Source organism: Pogona vitticeps, chromosome 5 (assembly GCF_051106095.1).
Source record: "Pogona vitticeps strain Pit_001003342236 chromosome 5, PviZW2.1, whole genome shotgun sequence".
Lineage (NCBI taxonomy): Eukaryota > Metazoa > Chordata > Lepidosauria > Squamata > Agamidae > Pogona > Pogona vitticeps.
This window is the reverse complement of record NC_135787.1, coordinates 74,629,257-74,645,061: the sequence shown is the minus strand read 5'-3', so window position 1 is coordinate 74,645,061 and position 15,805 is coordinate 74,629,257. Positions and strand designations below refer to the sequence as shown.

The 15,805-nt window shown below is 40.2% G+C and overlaps 2 protein-coding genes across 27 annotated transcripts in view; one reads left to right on the top strand and one right to left on the bottom strand.

Annotated features, from left to right (window-relative positions):
- NSUN7 (NOP2/Sun RNA methyltransferase family member 7) overlaps positions 1–5,405 on the top strand; it is a 34,014-nt gene extending 28,609 nt beyond the window's left edge. For all 4 annotated transcript variants that reach the window (XM_020786280.3, XM_020786281.3, XM_020786286.3 and 1 more), the window contains 3 exons: positions 1,457–1,574; positions 2,561–2,684; positions 3,935–5,405. In XM_020786280.3, the coding sequence (XP_020641939.2) occupies positions 1,457–1,574; positions 2,561–2,684; positions 3,935–4,579 (887 nt within the window). In that variant the 3' untranslated portion in view covers positions 4,580–5,405. The remainder of the gene's footprint in view (positions 1–1,456; positions 1,575–2,560; positions 2,685–3,934) is intronic.
- A 1,514-nt stretch (positions 5,406–6,919) lies between these two features.
- The window catches only part of APBB2 (amyloid beta precursor protein binding family B member 2), a 216,824-nt gene continuing 207,938 nt past the window's right edge, over positions 6,920–15,805 (bottom strand). For all 23 annotated transcript variants that reach the window (XM_073001177.2, XM_073001178.2, XM_073001185.2 and 20 more), the window contains one exon: positions 6,920–12,244. In XM_073001177.2, coding sequence (XP_072857278.1) covers positions 12,077–12,244 — 168 coding nt within the window. In that variant the 3' untranslated portion in view covers positions 6,920–12,076. The remainder of the gene's footprint in view (positions 12,245–15,805) is intronic.

The following is a 15,805-nucleotide window of genomic DNA, read 5'->3' as shown; positions in this document are numbered from 1 at the left end:
GATCAGATGCCTTGCTCATTTGACTTTATTAAAAAATAATAATTTTACAGATACTGATGGACAGCTGTGCAAACAATTAGTCCCATTGCTATTTTAGTGACCTAAACATTTTTTTTTGTTATAGGATGGCCCCAGAAAGAGGGATCTTCTCCCTTTAGTCATTGTATAGAAGAGATTTCAGCAAGTTACACTTGAAATATCCTCTTCTGCATAATTGCTGAAGGTGCAGGAGTCCAGTCCATTTCCATACCTATGCCCTACCTTGCAGTCCAGATGTGGGGATTGCTGGATTGCTCCTCAATGGGAGGACTTCACAGTCTTTTAAACTAGCCCTTCCAAGCTGTCAGGATGGTCATCTGTTTAAGATTACATTTATTTGCCATTTTTGCCAGACCTATTTTGTTTAATTTGTTCCTTTTGGATTTAAGGTTGCTAACTTCCTGACTTTTTCTAGTCTATTCTGAGACTGAGAAGGTTTTACAGTGATGGGGTTGAATAGCAGAAATGATATCAGTAGTGCCTTTAAAATGTTTACAGGAATAGGAGGTTAAGCTGCAATTAACTTTGCTGACAGCCTGATTTGTAGAAATCAGTAGATAAATCTTTAATTTTTTTCTTGTAAACTGTGTCTCACTTTTTGCACACAGCTTACTTGAATTGGAGCAATAAAAACTATTAAATTTAATAGTTAATATAAGTCAAAATGAGGAGTAAATCCAGGTACAGTGGGGTCTTGACTTGAGAATTTAATCCGTATTGGAAGGCGGTTCTCAAGTCAAAAAGTCTGTAAGTCAAGTCTCCATTGACCTACAGTGCATTGAAAACCGATTAATCCCGTAACAGGCCGTTTTTGTTCCATTTTGTTTTTTTTCTGGTCTGTAAGTCAAATGTCAGTCTGCAAGTCAAACCTAAATTTTGCGGCCAGAGAAGTCTGTAACTCAAAAAGTCTGTAAGTCAAGCCGTCTGTAAGTCAAGGGTCCACTGTATTGAAACTGGAGGCAAAGGCCAAGAACCTGTCTGAATAACAGGGTCTGTCAGCAGGAAGCTATTGGAGAGGCAGTTTCTGCCTAATAATAGCTTGCAATAAAGTTGCTGTTAAAGGCACATCTGTAGTATCTGGGTAAAACGTTTTCAACTTGAGGAAAAAATGGACAGTAATACTAAGGAGTATTACATATTGATTAAAGGGAATCTGAAGACAACTTGGGTTCCAGGGTTTAAAAGAAAAGAGTCACTGTATAGCCGAAAACAATTTAAGCCTTTAGTGGAATACATAGTTATGGTAAAATTTGAATTCCTTGTTGTTTTCATAAAAATGTCAGTCATAATTATACAGATTGGTCCAGCTTTTAAAGTTTAGTGACTAAAGTAGTGTCTAAAGCTTAATATTTAAAGTGTCTTGTTGAACAACACATCATTAACAAGTGTTAATTGCTGCCATCTTGATTTCATGTAGTTGCTAAAGTGCAAGCTGTTGTCTACTGCACTTGTTCGGTTTACCCGGAAGAAAATGAAGCTGTGGTGAACAACGCACTAGCGTCTGGAGCAGAAGGAACAAAGGCCCAACCTTACAAGTAATGAAGAGGCTTTTATTATTTGTATGTTTTATGTTCTCTGTATATTCCTTATCTGACCCAGGAATGCAGAGGGTACTTTCAGACACTTAAGTGTACATGCCTCCTTAGCTAGTTCTATGAACTAAAAAGATACTAGTTTTCTACTTATTACTTTGACGTACAGTATGTTTTTTTCTCTCCATGTGTCCACTCAACATGCTTTGCATGACAGTTTTGTTGTTAAAATGCAGTTGCTTACCCTTGCTTTATATGGACACAGCCTCTAAACTGGTGTTTGTCTATTTGTGGCAATAATATTGTCTTGTACAAGGAATACAATCTTCACTTTTCAGTAGGAGAATCCAAAATGACAACAGACTCTTCCATTATTTTGAATTATGCTGTGCTTCTTCTATCTGTAGGTAAGACTGAAGAAGTCTTCTTTGGTTCCACCTTATTCACATGTAGTATGTTATATGTATTTTCACACAAAGAAAAATTCTCTTTCTCTGATTTTGACATTGGAATATTAATTTGGTAGTGTCTTGTGACTGCTGCTTCATCTGTCTTGATTTGAGAATTAGTGCTGAACATAAGTACAGTGGTGTCCCACAAGACGATTGCCTCGTGGGACGAAAAACTCGCTGGACGATTGGGTCCAGCGAGGATTTTGGTGCTTCACAAGATTTTTCCTATGGCCCTGTTTCGCAAGACGAAGCCCCGGGAGGCTTCTGAAAGTGGTGCTTTGCTGGTGTGTGTGTGTGTGTGCGCGCGCGCACGTGCTCTTCTCCACTCACGCCCCCTCCCCACCTCACAGCTGATTGGTGCTGGGTCTTAGAAGCTTCCCCAGGCTGGCCCAGCAGGTAAACAGGCATTGTGACATTGTTTTCTGTGACAGCTTGCATGGCATGCTGGAAAGGGCAAGATTCATGATTTAGTTAAAATTATATATTTAGTTAAGAAGTAGCAATGACAGTTTCAAATTTGTGTGTTACTCACTGTAGGCTCTGTCCGCCTGTTCTTCCTTTGTGTTGCAAATCGGAAGTAAATTCTTCGGCAGAAAACTTTTTCAAGCTGGAGCCATCAGATATTTCTAATAGCTGTTTTATAGCTGTTCTAACCCGAGAGGTAAGTGTAATTAAAATACGAGTTTTGTAGACACTGTTTTGGTATTTTGGTCTTTACTGTTGACTTACACAAACATTCATGCAACTTTGTAATTACTGTAGACCTCTAAACAAGCAGTATTATTTTTGGTTGAGCTAAAGATTCTTGAGGAGAACTTCTAGCTCAATGGATTGAGGACAGATTGGTGGTGGAAAAGAAAGCAGCTTTGGAGATGGGGAAGTTCTTGTTTTCCAGTCTCTTCTTCCTTCTGCATTCACTCAGAGTGGGGTGTATCTATGTCAGTGACTTCAGCTTTGGTAGTAATGTTTGGGGATTATCAATGCTAAACAGTAGAAATGCAGGCAACTGGAACTGCACATACTTAAGGCTGCAGGATTCTAAATTATATCTGCTTTCTCTTGAAAATATTCTGAGAGAGTTGTATCTCTGCCTAGCTTTAAGCACATTTATCCATATCTAATTTAAAGAAAATTTCCATTATGTGGTGTTAAGAGGTTAGTTAATGTCAAACTAAATATATGAATCCTCCTTCCAGTGTCACCAGTTTCATGTAGGAGTGAACAGTCCACAGCTAATTTTTTATACTGACGTTCTGAAAATAATTTTCTTTTGCTACAGCAGTAAATCTGCAACATACTGAGGCTAGAGCCACCAGTGCAAAGGGTTTGGCAGTTGTTGGGCGATATTAAGAGCAGATCTAACCATCTTGCTCTCACATCTTGTGTCCCTCCAATCACTAATGAACTAGAGTCCCGTGGTGGTAGAAACAAAACAGCCTTTAAAGGGCATTTATAGGTTTGCAGGCAGTTTATTATCTCTCTCTCATTTTGGTAGTTGGTAAGCTGCTGGACAGGGAAAATGGGGAATTAAGAGAAAGCTCACATGTCCAAAGTTATATACAGTGTACCAGCATGCTGAAAGGGCAGATGGATAATGTGTAGCAAGTGGGTTTGGATGGAGACAACATATCATACTTGTCTGAGGACCCAGAGATTTAGGGGGGTCAATTTGTAGCAGTTTTTAGAAAATCCTGCAGTTACCTCAACTACTGCTTTATCCTACCAGTAGTACCTAGCTATACCACTGCTTTGGAATCATTGTCCTGGAGATTGTAGGGAGAGTGATACAGGTAATAGGAATAGTTACTGGCTCTCACAGAATACAGCTGTTGCTCCCTATATTACATGAAAGTGGTTGCTCTTTCAGCAGGTGATTTGATTATGATAATGTATGTTCATTTCTCCTTATAGAAGGATCCATCTGAATCTGTATCAGTGAAAGATGTTTTAGCTCGTGCTGCAGCAAAGGGTTTATTGGAAGGTATTGATTTGGCAAAGCCAACTAAAAAAGAAGAGAAGAAGAAAAAGAAGCACAAGGTAACCCAGCCAAAGACTGCTGCTAAAGAGGCAGTGATGCAATCTAAAATTCAGGAATTTCTGGAACGAGAAATGAAACCAAGCGTTATTGAGTCTGATGCTTCAGCAGTTAATATAACTGCCAGTACGTCTCAGGTTGTGAACCAGACAAAGAATTCTATTCCCCTGAAGAAAACGGCCAAACCTCTCTCAAATTCATCTCTACCCACTATGTCAAAGAACACACTTGCTTCACCATCTATGCAGAAAGTGTTTGAAAGACAACGAAACATTAGGAAACCAAAGTCTGAAGACCGTGTGATGCTCTTGAAACCTGTTGAGATTGTTCTGCCTCCGGTATTGATGCCATACTTTAATCCTCAAGGAAACAGATCACAAATTTCATCGAACCACTATTACTATCGTTGGGTTGGAGGAAAAAATGGGACCTACAGCACAATTAGCCCATCTGCATCCAAAAGACTGATAAAATCAAAAGAACTTTCTTCTCCAGGCAAGCATTCTCGTCCATGGCTTTGAAGACTGCCTTTTCATAACTGCTAATTTACCATAATTCTTTCAGAATTTGAAATCCTGTAATTCTAGGGGGAAAGGCCAAAAAACCCTGTTTCCAATGTAAGCACCAGATAACCTACAGAGAAACTGAATTGCTTTTTTTAGGCAGTTAAAATGCATCTTTTTCTGAGTTATTATGAAAGTAGCAGAGGGGCTGTTGTGCAAAGGCATTTATCATGCAATGTTATACTCCAGTGCCTGTAAACTCCTGAGTGCTAAAATGCCTGAATCTAATATGTATACTTAGATTATGGAAACTGTCCTGCTAAGAAATACAAAATGCTTACATGAGCAATAGCTGATCAGTTTCAACTACAGCAGAAACAGTTTTTTCCCCTCTGAGTGTACTTATAGGTAATGAATGTTATGGCTAGGCATTGCAGTTCTAAACAAAAACAGGCTTTCTGACTATAGATGCAGATTTTTCACTGCTTATTCACTATGCATTTGGTGAGTATTTTGGGGGATTTTGCATACCTCCTTTTTTCACAGTGGGTGACAGTCTGCAGAGACTGCAGCCCATTTAATAACCCACTCAAATTTTCTCCTCTAAAAGGCCAGAATTTTTGAAAGCCTATTATAATTTTGGCTTAAAGAATAGAACATCACAACAATAACAAGAAAATATTAAGAAATGTAGATTTTTTTCTGGCTTTCTTTCTGTGGCAGCTTCATTATTAGATGGTTTCACATTGCTATTAACAGCTACTTCACTAGTCAATATAAATCTTCAGCTTGTTATACGTTATAGTAAAATAGAAACCAAACCCATTAAATAATTCCTGATCAATGCCTTTTCTAACTGCAGTATTTTATTTATATATGTATCATCTGTTATTAAGTGAGTAGGCCTTTTCTACACTGCTTTGCAGCCATTTGGCTGGGCTCCCTCACTTGGCAAACAGCTGTGTGTGCCGCACAGAGTGCCCTGAATGCTTTAAACCAGTGCTTCCCAACCTTGGTTCCCCAGATATTCATGGACTACAACTCGCAGAAATCCTAATCAACACTGCTAGTGGTGAAGGCTCCTGAGAATATTCATCCAAAAACATATGGGGATCCAAGATTAATAACCATTGCTTTTAACTAATTCTACCCTTGGTTATGAAGGACCATATCCCATTGCCAGTACTGATGTGATATTCATTTTGCATCCCAGCCATCTTTTATATAGTGATAGCAGGGTGCAAATATGTTTATTTATTTATAAATAATAAATGCATTTAGCTGAGATGCCTAGATTTGCCACATTTTCAAATTGCCTATCAATCACGGTGGATTTTTTAGCATAGAACCAGTTTTTACTATACAGTATAATTTGATAAAATAATACATTTTTAATACTTAGCTAGAGTCCCAAATTGGGGAATAAGGTAAGTTCAGCAAAATGCATGGCATGTACCAAATCTAGATTATTATGTGGTGTGGGCTGGCCTGCAAGTAGGGTCCAAAGGGATCCAGAAGCAGAGGGAATTTTTTCCCAGAAAAAGGGAGGTGAACATTCCATGTTCTAATGTATTCTTGCAATGAACTGCTGGGTATCTCAGTGATTTATTTATGTATCTGATTGCAGAGCCAGAAATTTGAAGTCTGATTCCCCACTATGCTTCCTTAGTAGAACTGGACTCAATGATCCTTAGGGTTTCTTCCACCTCTGCAGTTCTAAGACTCATGTACTAGGTCCAGTACAATTTTTTTAACATTGCAAATCTATATCACAGTTTAGAAACTTGCATAATTTGAGAAGCAGTTTGCTATGGATGGTAGAAGGCTGCTGTTAACCTCTCGTACCAAGCTATATTTCTGTCTCACCCACAAAACATCAGAATAACAATGTAACTTATCTTGCGTGTGCATACACCCATACCGACCTTATGGAACAGCAGTACCTTGTATGGAAGTAGATTCATCGTTCATTCGTAATTATCCCATTGGAAACACTGCTGAACAGACCAGTATTATAATAATTCCAGGAAGAAGACAAAGACTGTAAATCTCTTCTGGTTTAGTGCATTCCACATTGAATTAGCCAATATTTTAAGAAAAATGTTTGAAATATTAGCTGAAAATTTAAATATTCTAAAATTTCTCTAATTTCTTTTACTCACTTCCTCCAGCTCTGTAAAATTAGTTCAATTTCATGCTGCACATGATAGAAAAGAAATGAGGGTCTGTCTGTATTTCTTTTGCTAACATGATACAAGTATTTGTAGCAGTGGTGCTTTTTCTAGGTAGCCTCCCAAATGGTAGGCTTCCCTCTGAAAAGACACTGTGGAAAGAAGTAACTGGCAGGAACACAAAATAAGCTCTTAATGCAGCTAAATTTATTCTTGCAACAGATTACATTTAAATGTGTAAAAAGTGGACAATGCTGGGGAAAATATCCTTTTAAAAATCAACTACTTCATACAATACTGAGAGTTCCTGCTGATAAACTCTGTGTATTTCCTTTTCTCTTTTGCAGATAGTGAGAAAAAAACAAATGCCTGTTAATTCACACTTCTGTCAAAACAATCATGCATGCCAAAGAGAAACTAATAATGGCATTAGCAGAGCTCTAAAAGGCTGGTTAAAGAGCTAATGCCATACAAATAGCACTTTTCTTCCACATGTTATTGGTTTAATACCCATGTTTCATTAACTTCAGACTTTTTAAAAAATAAGTTCTTAAGACACTTAAGATTGGTGCAGTTGGCTTATTTAGGTTTCTGGAGGGTTTCTCGCTTTAATCCAGCATACTTCTGCACACAAAGTTTATCATTCAGAACTCCACATGTAAGAAAAGTAGGATTTATATCATTTCATGCAATTTCTTTCCCATTTAGATGGTTCTTGATTTTTATGAAAAACTTATTTAAAGAAACAGTACTTTGTGTTTATGAACAGAGAAATAAACAGCATCAAAGAACTGCCCTGGGTAGAGACGGGGAGAAGAAAGGCATTAATCTATTACAAATGACTGTGGCTAACAATCTCTTCCCTCCCTTCAAGTGGAGTAGATGAATTAGGTGGTCTGTGAGAGCAGCATCTAAATTGATTTTTGTATTTTAAAAAATAATAGAAGTTAGCTTTACACATTATTTTGCCATTTACTTCTACATACTTAATTAAAAAGGTGAATACAAATAATTACAAAAATCCTCTGTCTTTTGGCAACCTATAGTACACTGAGATTACTTAGCACTGGATATATTTGCGAGATCACATCCAGTAATAAAGATATGTCAACATAATTGAATATTTCAGTAAAAATAGAATAAATAAAATAAAATATTTAAGCTGTATTTAACAGGTTAATCAAAAAAAGACATGAAACATCCAAGGCATAGTGAACATGGCTGCCTTGCAAGATATAAAGAATGCATAGATAACAGAAGTATCACTACAACATTGAGTAAAGTCATTGGCATTTGCTCACACTCAACCCATACATACATTTTGGCCATGGTAGATTTTTTTTAAAAGCTTGTATGTTTTTATGGTAATAACTGCTTTGCAGGATCAGGCCAAGCTCTAACTAGTCCAGTAATTGCTTTCTAACAGCAGCCAACCTATTGCCTCTAGATGCTCAGAAGCAGAGCAAAAAAGATGATGGCCTTCCTTACCATTTTCCCTCAACATCTTGAATTGGGGGGGGGGGGAGAGTACTTCTGTGCATGTGGAGAATCTATAAAACATGATCAATTACATGATCGGCCACTGCAAAATAACAAAATTAATCATAAGCTTAAAAGCACTTTAGAATAAAGCAAATACTCTAGAAAGTAGGCTGGAGGGCAGGGGACACACTTTGTGTTCTCAGTAATTCCACAGGTCATGTCCAGCCACCTGTCTGATTCGGTTTGAAGGAGGTGCTAGTCCAGGGGGGAAAAAGATGGCCAATTAGATAAATTCAGAAAAGTTAAGGTTTCCTATTATTTCAAGCAGGTAAAATCAGGGGACATATAAGATTTTTACAAAAACCTTCTGTACCATTTACTCAATTCTTGACAAAGAATTAATGGTAATAATGCTTCCAGCAGCTAACCAGCATTTACTTTCTGTGAAAACAGGAAGGTTTAAGATTCTTTCTTCAAAAGAGAACTGAAAACAGAATTGACTAAAAATGACCAAAGCATTTGCCCACTTTAAAAGTATTATGTACTTGATTTGTCACTTCAGCACGTACAACACCAAGTAACTTTAACTTTCCTGTACAGAATATTAATTGCCCTATATTTGCTTTGCATAGGCAGAGATGTCAGTTAACTAGAATATTAAACAGGTGTTTTTCCAACTAAAATGACATCTATATGTCAGTTCACTTCTGTTCTCCTGCGCAACAATGTTTATCCTTTAAAGGAAGCTCATTCTTAAATGTTTTCCATCTTGTAGATCTTGAACACTGGGTTAGTTCACACATGCACATAGGATAATTCCTCATTTGATGATCTTCAGCTTAATTTGTGAAGTGTCTGCAGAAAAGCAGTGTATTTTAGGGGATATGAAAAGCATGTGGTATGGATGGCATAACTACACATGCAAGTAATTAATTTATGTTCCAGTCATCAAGTGCTAGAGCGTGCTTCAAACAGCCTTAACTTGCCTCTGGTATTGAAAAATTTAAAGTAGGACAATTCATGACTTGGCAGCAGTTATTCCCCAGATAGGCATGAAAAGAAAGACACATCCTTTTTGGGATGTGTGAGAGACATACTTGTGGAGATTAGTTTTTTGTTGTTTGTTTTTAAAGCAGTTCACATTAGTTTTCTACATTCTGCCATTTCCAGTAGCTTTGTTTTAACAGTATTCTCCAGCTTGCAGGGAGCTACTGTCTACTCTTGCTCATTTTTCTGTAGGAACAGCATGCATGTACACCTCATGCATGCATGGTACACATGTCTGCTTTGTTGCGTGTGCTCAGAGTGGGAAGCTATAATTAGTCATAGCTTCAAATGAAGACAAAGCAGATTTGAGTATTCCTTATGTACAAGCTTCCTAAATGGAAGCAGCATTTGTGCAGAACCCTGTAATCTGTCAGTAGTTCTGATCTTTAAACATATGGCAACGTGCTTACTTCCTGATAGTACAAATTGTTGGCATATCACAGTGACAGATAGCTTCCCTTCACCTAGTGCCCTCCAACTGTATTCGATTGGGCAAAGGAAGACAGCTTCAGGCTGATTTACATATGGTTACATGATTGTACATGTGGCAGAGGGAAAAGACTTGGGCTCATAAGCCATTTTTGTTCTGCACTTCATAGGTTTTGTGCAAAAACAGAAGCTGATAAGCTCCTAGTCATCTCTTAGAAGGGTAGGCAGTTGACTTGAGTGGGCTTACTTGAGTAGGCATTTATGGGTACAGTGGACCCTCGACTTACTGACGGCTCGACTTACAGACTTTTCGAGTTACAGACTTCTCTGGCCGCAAAATTTAGATTTGACTTGCAGCCGGAGAATCGACTTACAGACCAGGAAAAAAAACAAAATGTAACAAAAATAGAATAAAAACTGCCAGTTATGGGATTAATCGGTTTTCAATGCATTGTAGGTCAATGGAGATTCGACCTACAGACTTTTCAACTTGCAGCCACCGTTCCAATACGGATTAATTCCGTAAGTAGAGGGTCCACTGTACTTCAGTTCTTAAAAGAATGTCTGTGTTATGGGGAAGGGAGACAAAGCCTTAATTGGCTTCTTTGCCCTCTATGTTTGGCATGATAAAGGCTAGGACTACTGTATGCCTGAACCAACCTCATTTCTGCTATTGCTCCAGCACTTGACTGACTGACCACAGCATAAATGTGGTTTCAGTGTTTTTTCCTTTGACAGTTGTGCAGGTGAAGTTGTGCTGCATGTGGTACACATGAATACATCAGTACACAAGAAAAATGTCAAAGAATCTCCTGCTACAATAACTTACCACAACACACAGTGTAAGGTGCTGTTACGAGGAGCCATCAATACTGTTTGACACTGGGAGCTACAACCTGACAAGTTTTCCTTGGAATGTTATGACTCTCAGCATTGTAATCGGTTTACATTACATGTGAAGTCTATAAGAGAATGTCTACTTTCTTAATTTAAAGACGTAAGAAAATACATCTTCTCAAAAGGCTTAATAATAGAAGGGATGCTGTCCAGCCCCCCCCTCCCAATCATTTAGGTGTAACATTAAACCACTAGCTCACCTCTCAGCCCTGCTGAGAAGAGATGAAATATGAGGCCACAATTTGAACATTAAAACTCAAGGAAAAATTTGTGGACAGTCTGACAATTGTATTAGTAAGAAAGATAACAGATGACATTCCAATCTAACTTTGTTTCTACCAGGAAGAAAATAAACTGATGCAAAACCTAGTATTTTTTAAAATGGAAGAGGCTCTTGAGCCTTAGAGGCAGCAGCACTGAAGATCATCTGCTTCAGAATGAAAAACTAATATGTTCTATCAGCTTTTTTGTCTCAGAATTCTTAAATATGGTTTTGAGTCCAAACTCAGACAATTTCAAGATTGAAGGCTTCCTACATAGACAGCAGTTCCACGGAAGAAAAAAAGAGCACCTCCCAAAAAACCTACATCCCCACACATGTAGATACCATGTGACAATGTTGAAACCCTAAGTTTGCTTTCTATGTATGTATACACAAACATACAGACACACACATGCACCCATCAGGAAGGGATGTTAAGGGGCATACTAAAAAAAATATAAATAGAGGTGCTACCTGTTTGGGCAGCTTGTCATGCTGAAGTGTATTTAACCTGCAGACAAAATTTTAAGAATGATTATGGTGTACAATAGTGGTTCCCATCCTTAGGTCTGCAGATATTTCTGGACTAAAACTCCCGGAAGCCTTCACCACTAGGTGTGCTGGCCAGGATTTCTGGGACTTGTACTCAAAGAACATCTGGGGCCCCAAAGCTCGGAACCATTGGTGTACAAGATGGAAGTGTGATTAATGAATACTATTTGTAAAAAAATGTTTTAAAATCTCAGTATTCATATTACAGTAATATTAATGTATGAATTTAAGTGTCAAGTTACAAAAAGGGCTGTAAGATTTAAGGACTGTTTGTGACAATTCCAGCTCAGGATGGTGACGATGAATAGCAATCTAGACATGGTTCTTTCCATGGATTAGGAGTGATGTGCCATTATCCTTTCTCGTGTATGTGCGGATTTAAGTAATGTTCATAATATTTACAGGCGGAAAACAGACCTTCCACTTCTCATGTGTAACTCACAGCAAAAAATAAAAAAAAATACTCATGCTTCTTTTCATATCACATGATGGTGGCAAGAACAAGAGAACATGCTTGTCTAATATTATTTTCATAAGGGTAAATTATCTGAAGACAAAGCATCACCAATTTAAACTGGAAGGCCAAGATTCAGTTCATCTTCTTTCATGGGGCTACTGTATCTTCTGGGAGATGTTCATCTAGGTTCTAGAAGATCCTGTTTTCCTGCAGAGCTGCTACGGTGTATCAGTAACAGGGCGTTTCTGTTTCAAAGTGTCAATGAGGGACAGTACTCCTCGTTTTACATTACTTGTGACTCTTCTGGTCACTGAGTCTGCAGGAGGAGGTGGTGGCCGGACTTTTTGTGAAGGAGGTCTGGCTACCAAGCACTTCTGATACCGCAGCTGCAAAAAAGCAAAGGTATTCCAAAATCACTAGCATGGTTTGATATCCTCAGCTTTACTGACAACATTCTGCTAAATTACACTGAAACTGATCACCCACTAATCTGCACTAAAGAGGTAAAGTTCCAGAAATTTGGGAGGGGGGGGAGCGGGGAAGGAAAAACACTGTTTTCCCCAGTTTTTTTTTTCCCAAGGATGAAGTTTCTATTTTTCCAGTGCAGATTTTGGAAACTTGGGGAACCTAGAAAAAGACTCTCCTACTGAAGTGTTTTCTCTTTTGGAAGGAGCAAATGCTTTTCAATACACCATTTTACTCATTCAAAATGCCAATAACTGCATAATGTAACTATCTGTATATAAAGCAGTCAACTGAACAAGAATTCAATTCCTATGTGTGCCCTAGACATAGCAACATTTAAATCCCAGATTGGTGCTGCTGTATTTGTGAGAGAAGCACAGAAGGCAGCCTTCACTGTTGGTGGACTGCAATGCAGACGGTGCAAGATTATGCAGCTTTCTCTTCAGAATACGATATGGGCAGTTTTACTCGGAGAAAACTTAAGTTTTCTAAAAATATTTTTTAAGTTTCTAAATTTGATGAAAAGTATTCCACAAGCTACTTTCATTATGACTGAAGTACTGAATGTTGTTAAGTCAGTAAAGTACATTTAGATTTGATACGAAAGTATTGCAAGTATTTCGATTTCCCAAAATGTGCAACTGGGGTTCTTCTTCGTGGCCTTTGTGAATACACACATATGGGTTTAGTCTGCGCCTGCGCTGACATTCTCGGAGCATTCTAGAGCTAAAAGTAACAATTTTATGGGATGATCCCCCATGAGGCACAAGCTCCTCCCACCCAAGATTCCCCTCAGTTCCTTTTTTTCCGCCGTGCTGTAAAGTTCTACAGAGCATAGAGCTATTTCCACAGGGGTTTTTCCCCTTAGCTTATTGATCAATTCCCTCTAAATTGGATTCTTTCCCTTCTCAATTATCTAATCTACAATCCCCCGTGAGTTGTTTTCTTTTCACTTGCCAGCTACTTGGCTCCCCCCCACACACATGCACACACTTCAACTGTTTACTTCTTTCTCCTTTCCCGCCTTTTTCGGCCTACTCATTTTGACTCTCAGGCACATTAATGATTTTCTGCCTGAGTAAGCTACATCTTACCCAGATAGGTGCAGGCCGCAGTAGGGGACCCGACAATGTCAAGGAGTCCTTAAAATTGAAGTCTACATCAACAGAGGAATCTTCGCCAGAGGCTAGCGAATTTGCCTCTGAGGAGACGACGTGCCAGCTCTACCTGCACAGACTTCAGGATCGCCTGATAGCCTCTGCTCCAAATGGCCATTCAGTGACTGCGCTACCGTCCAGTCCGGCCGTGGCCCTTTTTAGCCCTACATGAGGGCGGGCATTTGACGTTCCTGAGTTGGAGCTTAAGTCTCTCTATCTCATGAGGAGAAGAGAGTGAAAAGGAGGCATGTCTCACCACACCCTCTCTATGAGCAACCATGAGAGAGACTGGTGAACCATCGATGGATGATTGTTTCAAGGGGCTCATTCATACAACTGATTTGACCCCGCAGGAGTTAGGGCTCTGTTTCCCTGTCCCTTGGAGAAGAAGGGCCTCCTGTTGCCCCGGTCACCTTCCCTGACTGTCAGTGATTCCTCCTGACATGGAAAGCGCCTCTGTGTGTGAGTGCCGCACACCAACCCTCCTTCGTGCGCCTGCTCATGTAGCTGCGACTTCTGGAGGGAGCTGCACACCGAGGCTGTAGATTTGCCAGCAGCATATGGTAAGGCTTGGGTTTTCCCTTTGGGGATACAATGGGCCCCTTCAGCTCCTGCGGCTAGCCCTGCATGTCAGTGCTTTGCCTGTCTGGGGTAACGCCCTTGGGCGTTTGGTGTACTGGCCCTGATTTATCAGAGGCCTTGTTCATGTGGCTGCTATTTCCAAAACCAGGTGCCGAGGCGAAAGCTTTCTGGCAGCATTTGAAAGCCCTAGTTTGCCTCTGAAAGGGGGGGCTGCAGCAACTCCCACCACTAGCCCTGCTAGTCAGTGATATTCCTGCCTGGGGTAGCACCTGCAGGTGGCTGTTAATTTGGCACAAAACAGCCCTCTTTATCAATGGGCTCGCTCACAAAGTAGCCTGCGGCCCTGTCTCAGCTGCCAGTGCCCGCATAGGCTCATAAGGAAAGGACTCACAAGGGTCCACCCGAGAACCCTGCCGCTGTCTGGTAAGTCTGGATAATTTTCCTCAGGTAGGTCCTGTCACACTGACAAGGTTGCGTAGGACCAGTCCCTTTTGTTTGGGATAGGAGCTATGAGCTCTCGGCCACCATCACCATCCCGCTCTACCTGGCATCGTTCTGAGCCATGGGCTATGGAGTGCTTTATGCCTCCACATGCGCTTTACAGATGTAGTGCTGCCTCGAACTCGGCTCCAGCATCATAATGTTTGGAGCCTTGATCAAACCTGCTGTTAACCCATTCAGGTTTGAGACTCACATGAGTCGCTGGGGGGTGGAAGAGTTTCCAACCAATCTTCCTACACCCCTCTCGGTTGTCGCAGATGGTCACACTCCTTTACTGTCAACAGATGAGTTCTTTGGTCAGCGTTGTTATTTGTTTTCGGTCGCCGTGTAGCCATGTACTCCTCTGCCCTGAGGGCCTATCACCACTTATGGAGTTTGGCTCTGCTCACCCTGCAGGTAGCTCATCTGCACGCTTACAGTTCAGGCCTTCCACATCACTGGGAGGCACTGTTGCAGGTGCATCACGAGCGCACTGCTGCTCGATAAGCCTGAAAACCAGTGTCTAAGCAACTGACAGGTTAGGACCTGCCATTTGTTGGTGTATGGCTTTTTAGCCAGAAAAAGGTTGTTATTCTTGATAACCTGCTCAGGCTCTAGAAGGTGACACATTCATTGTGCTGTACATCTGCAAGAGCCTGAAGATGTTCCCATCAGCCTATGGCATTCCGGGAACGTTAAAAGCCTCAACCCCAAAGTTACCAGCCGCCACCCCTAGACATGTGGGGAGGCAGTGCCTTGACCGGCAGAACTGCTGGTAGGACTGCAAAACTGAGCGGTCTTTTTACTTCTCTGTTGTTGACCAGTCAGTCTGTTTGACTTCTTTCTATCGTAGCTACCAGCTTTGCCACTATCTTCGATGTACGTTGAATCCATTAGGATCGACCTCAACATGGAAAAGATTTTTGTTCTTTTTCTCTACCATACAACACTTTGGCAGGAAAAGATGCTTTCCAAATTCCAATCCATCTTGTGTCAAGGCCCATTATGATCGAGCACGACCGGTCCTGGCTTCGAATCTGCCAATTCTGGACATAAGCTCAGATCTCACTCCTTGAACGAATCTCCCTCCAATATGATGCGATCCATTATCATCCTCTGTCACCTTCAGTGTGCTTCTTTTCATTCGCACAGCTCACTTCTCGGTTCACCGCATCCCGTCTATTGGGAATGGAGGAACCGCCTTTTCCAGATCCAGCCATCACTTAGCTGAGGACTTACACTAACTATGCTGAAGCTAATAAA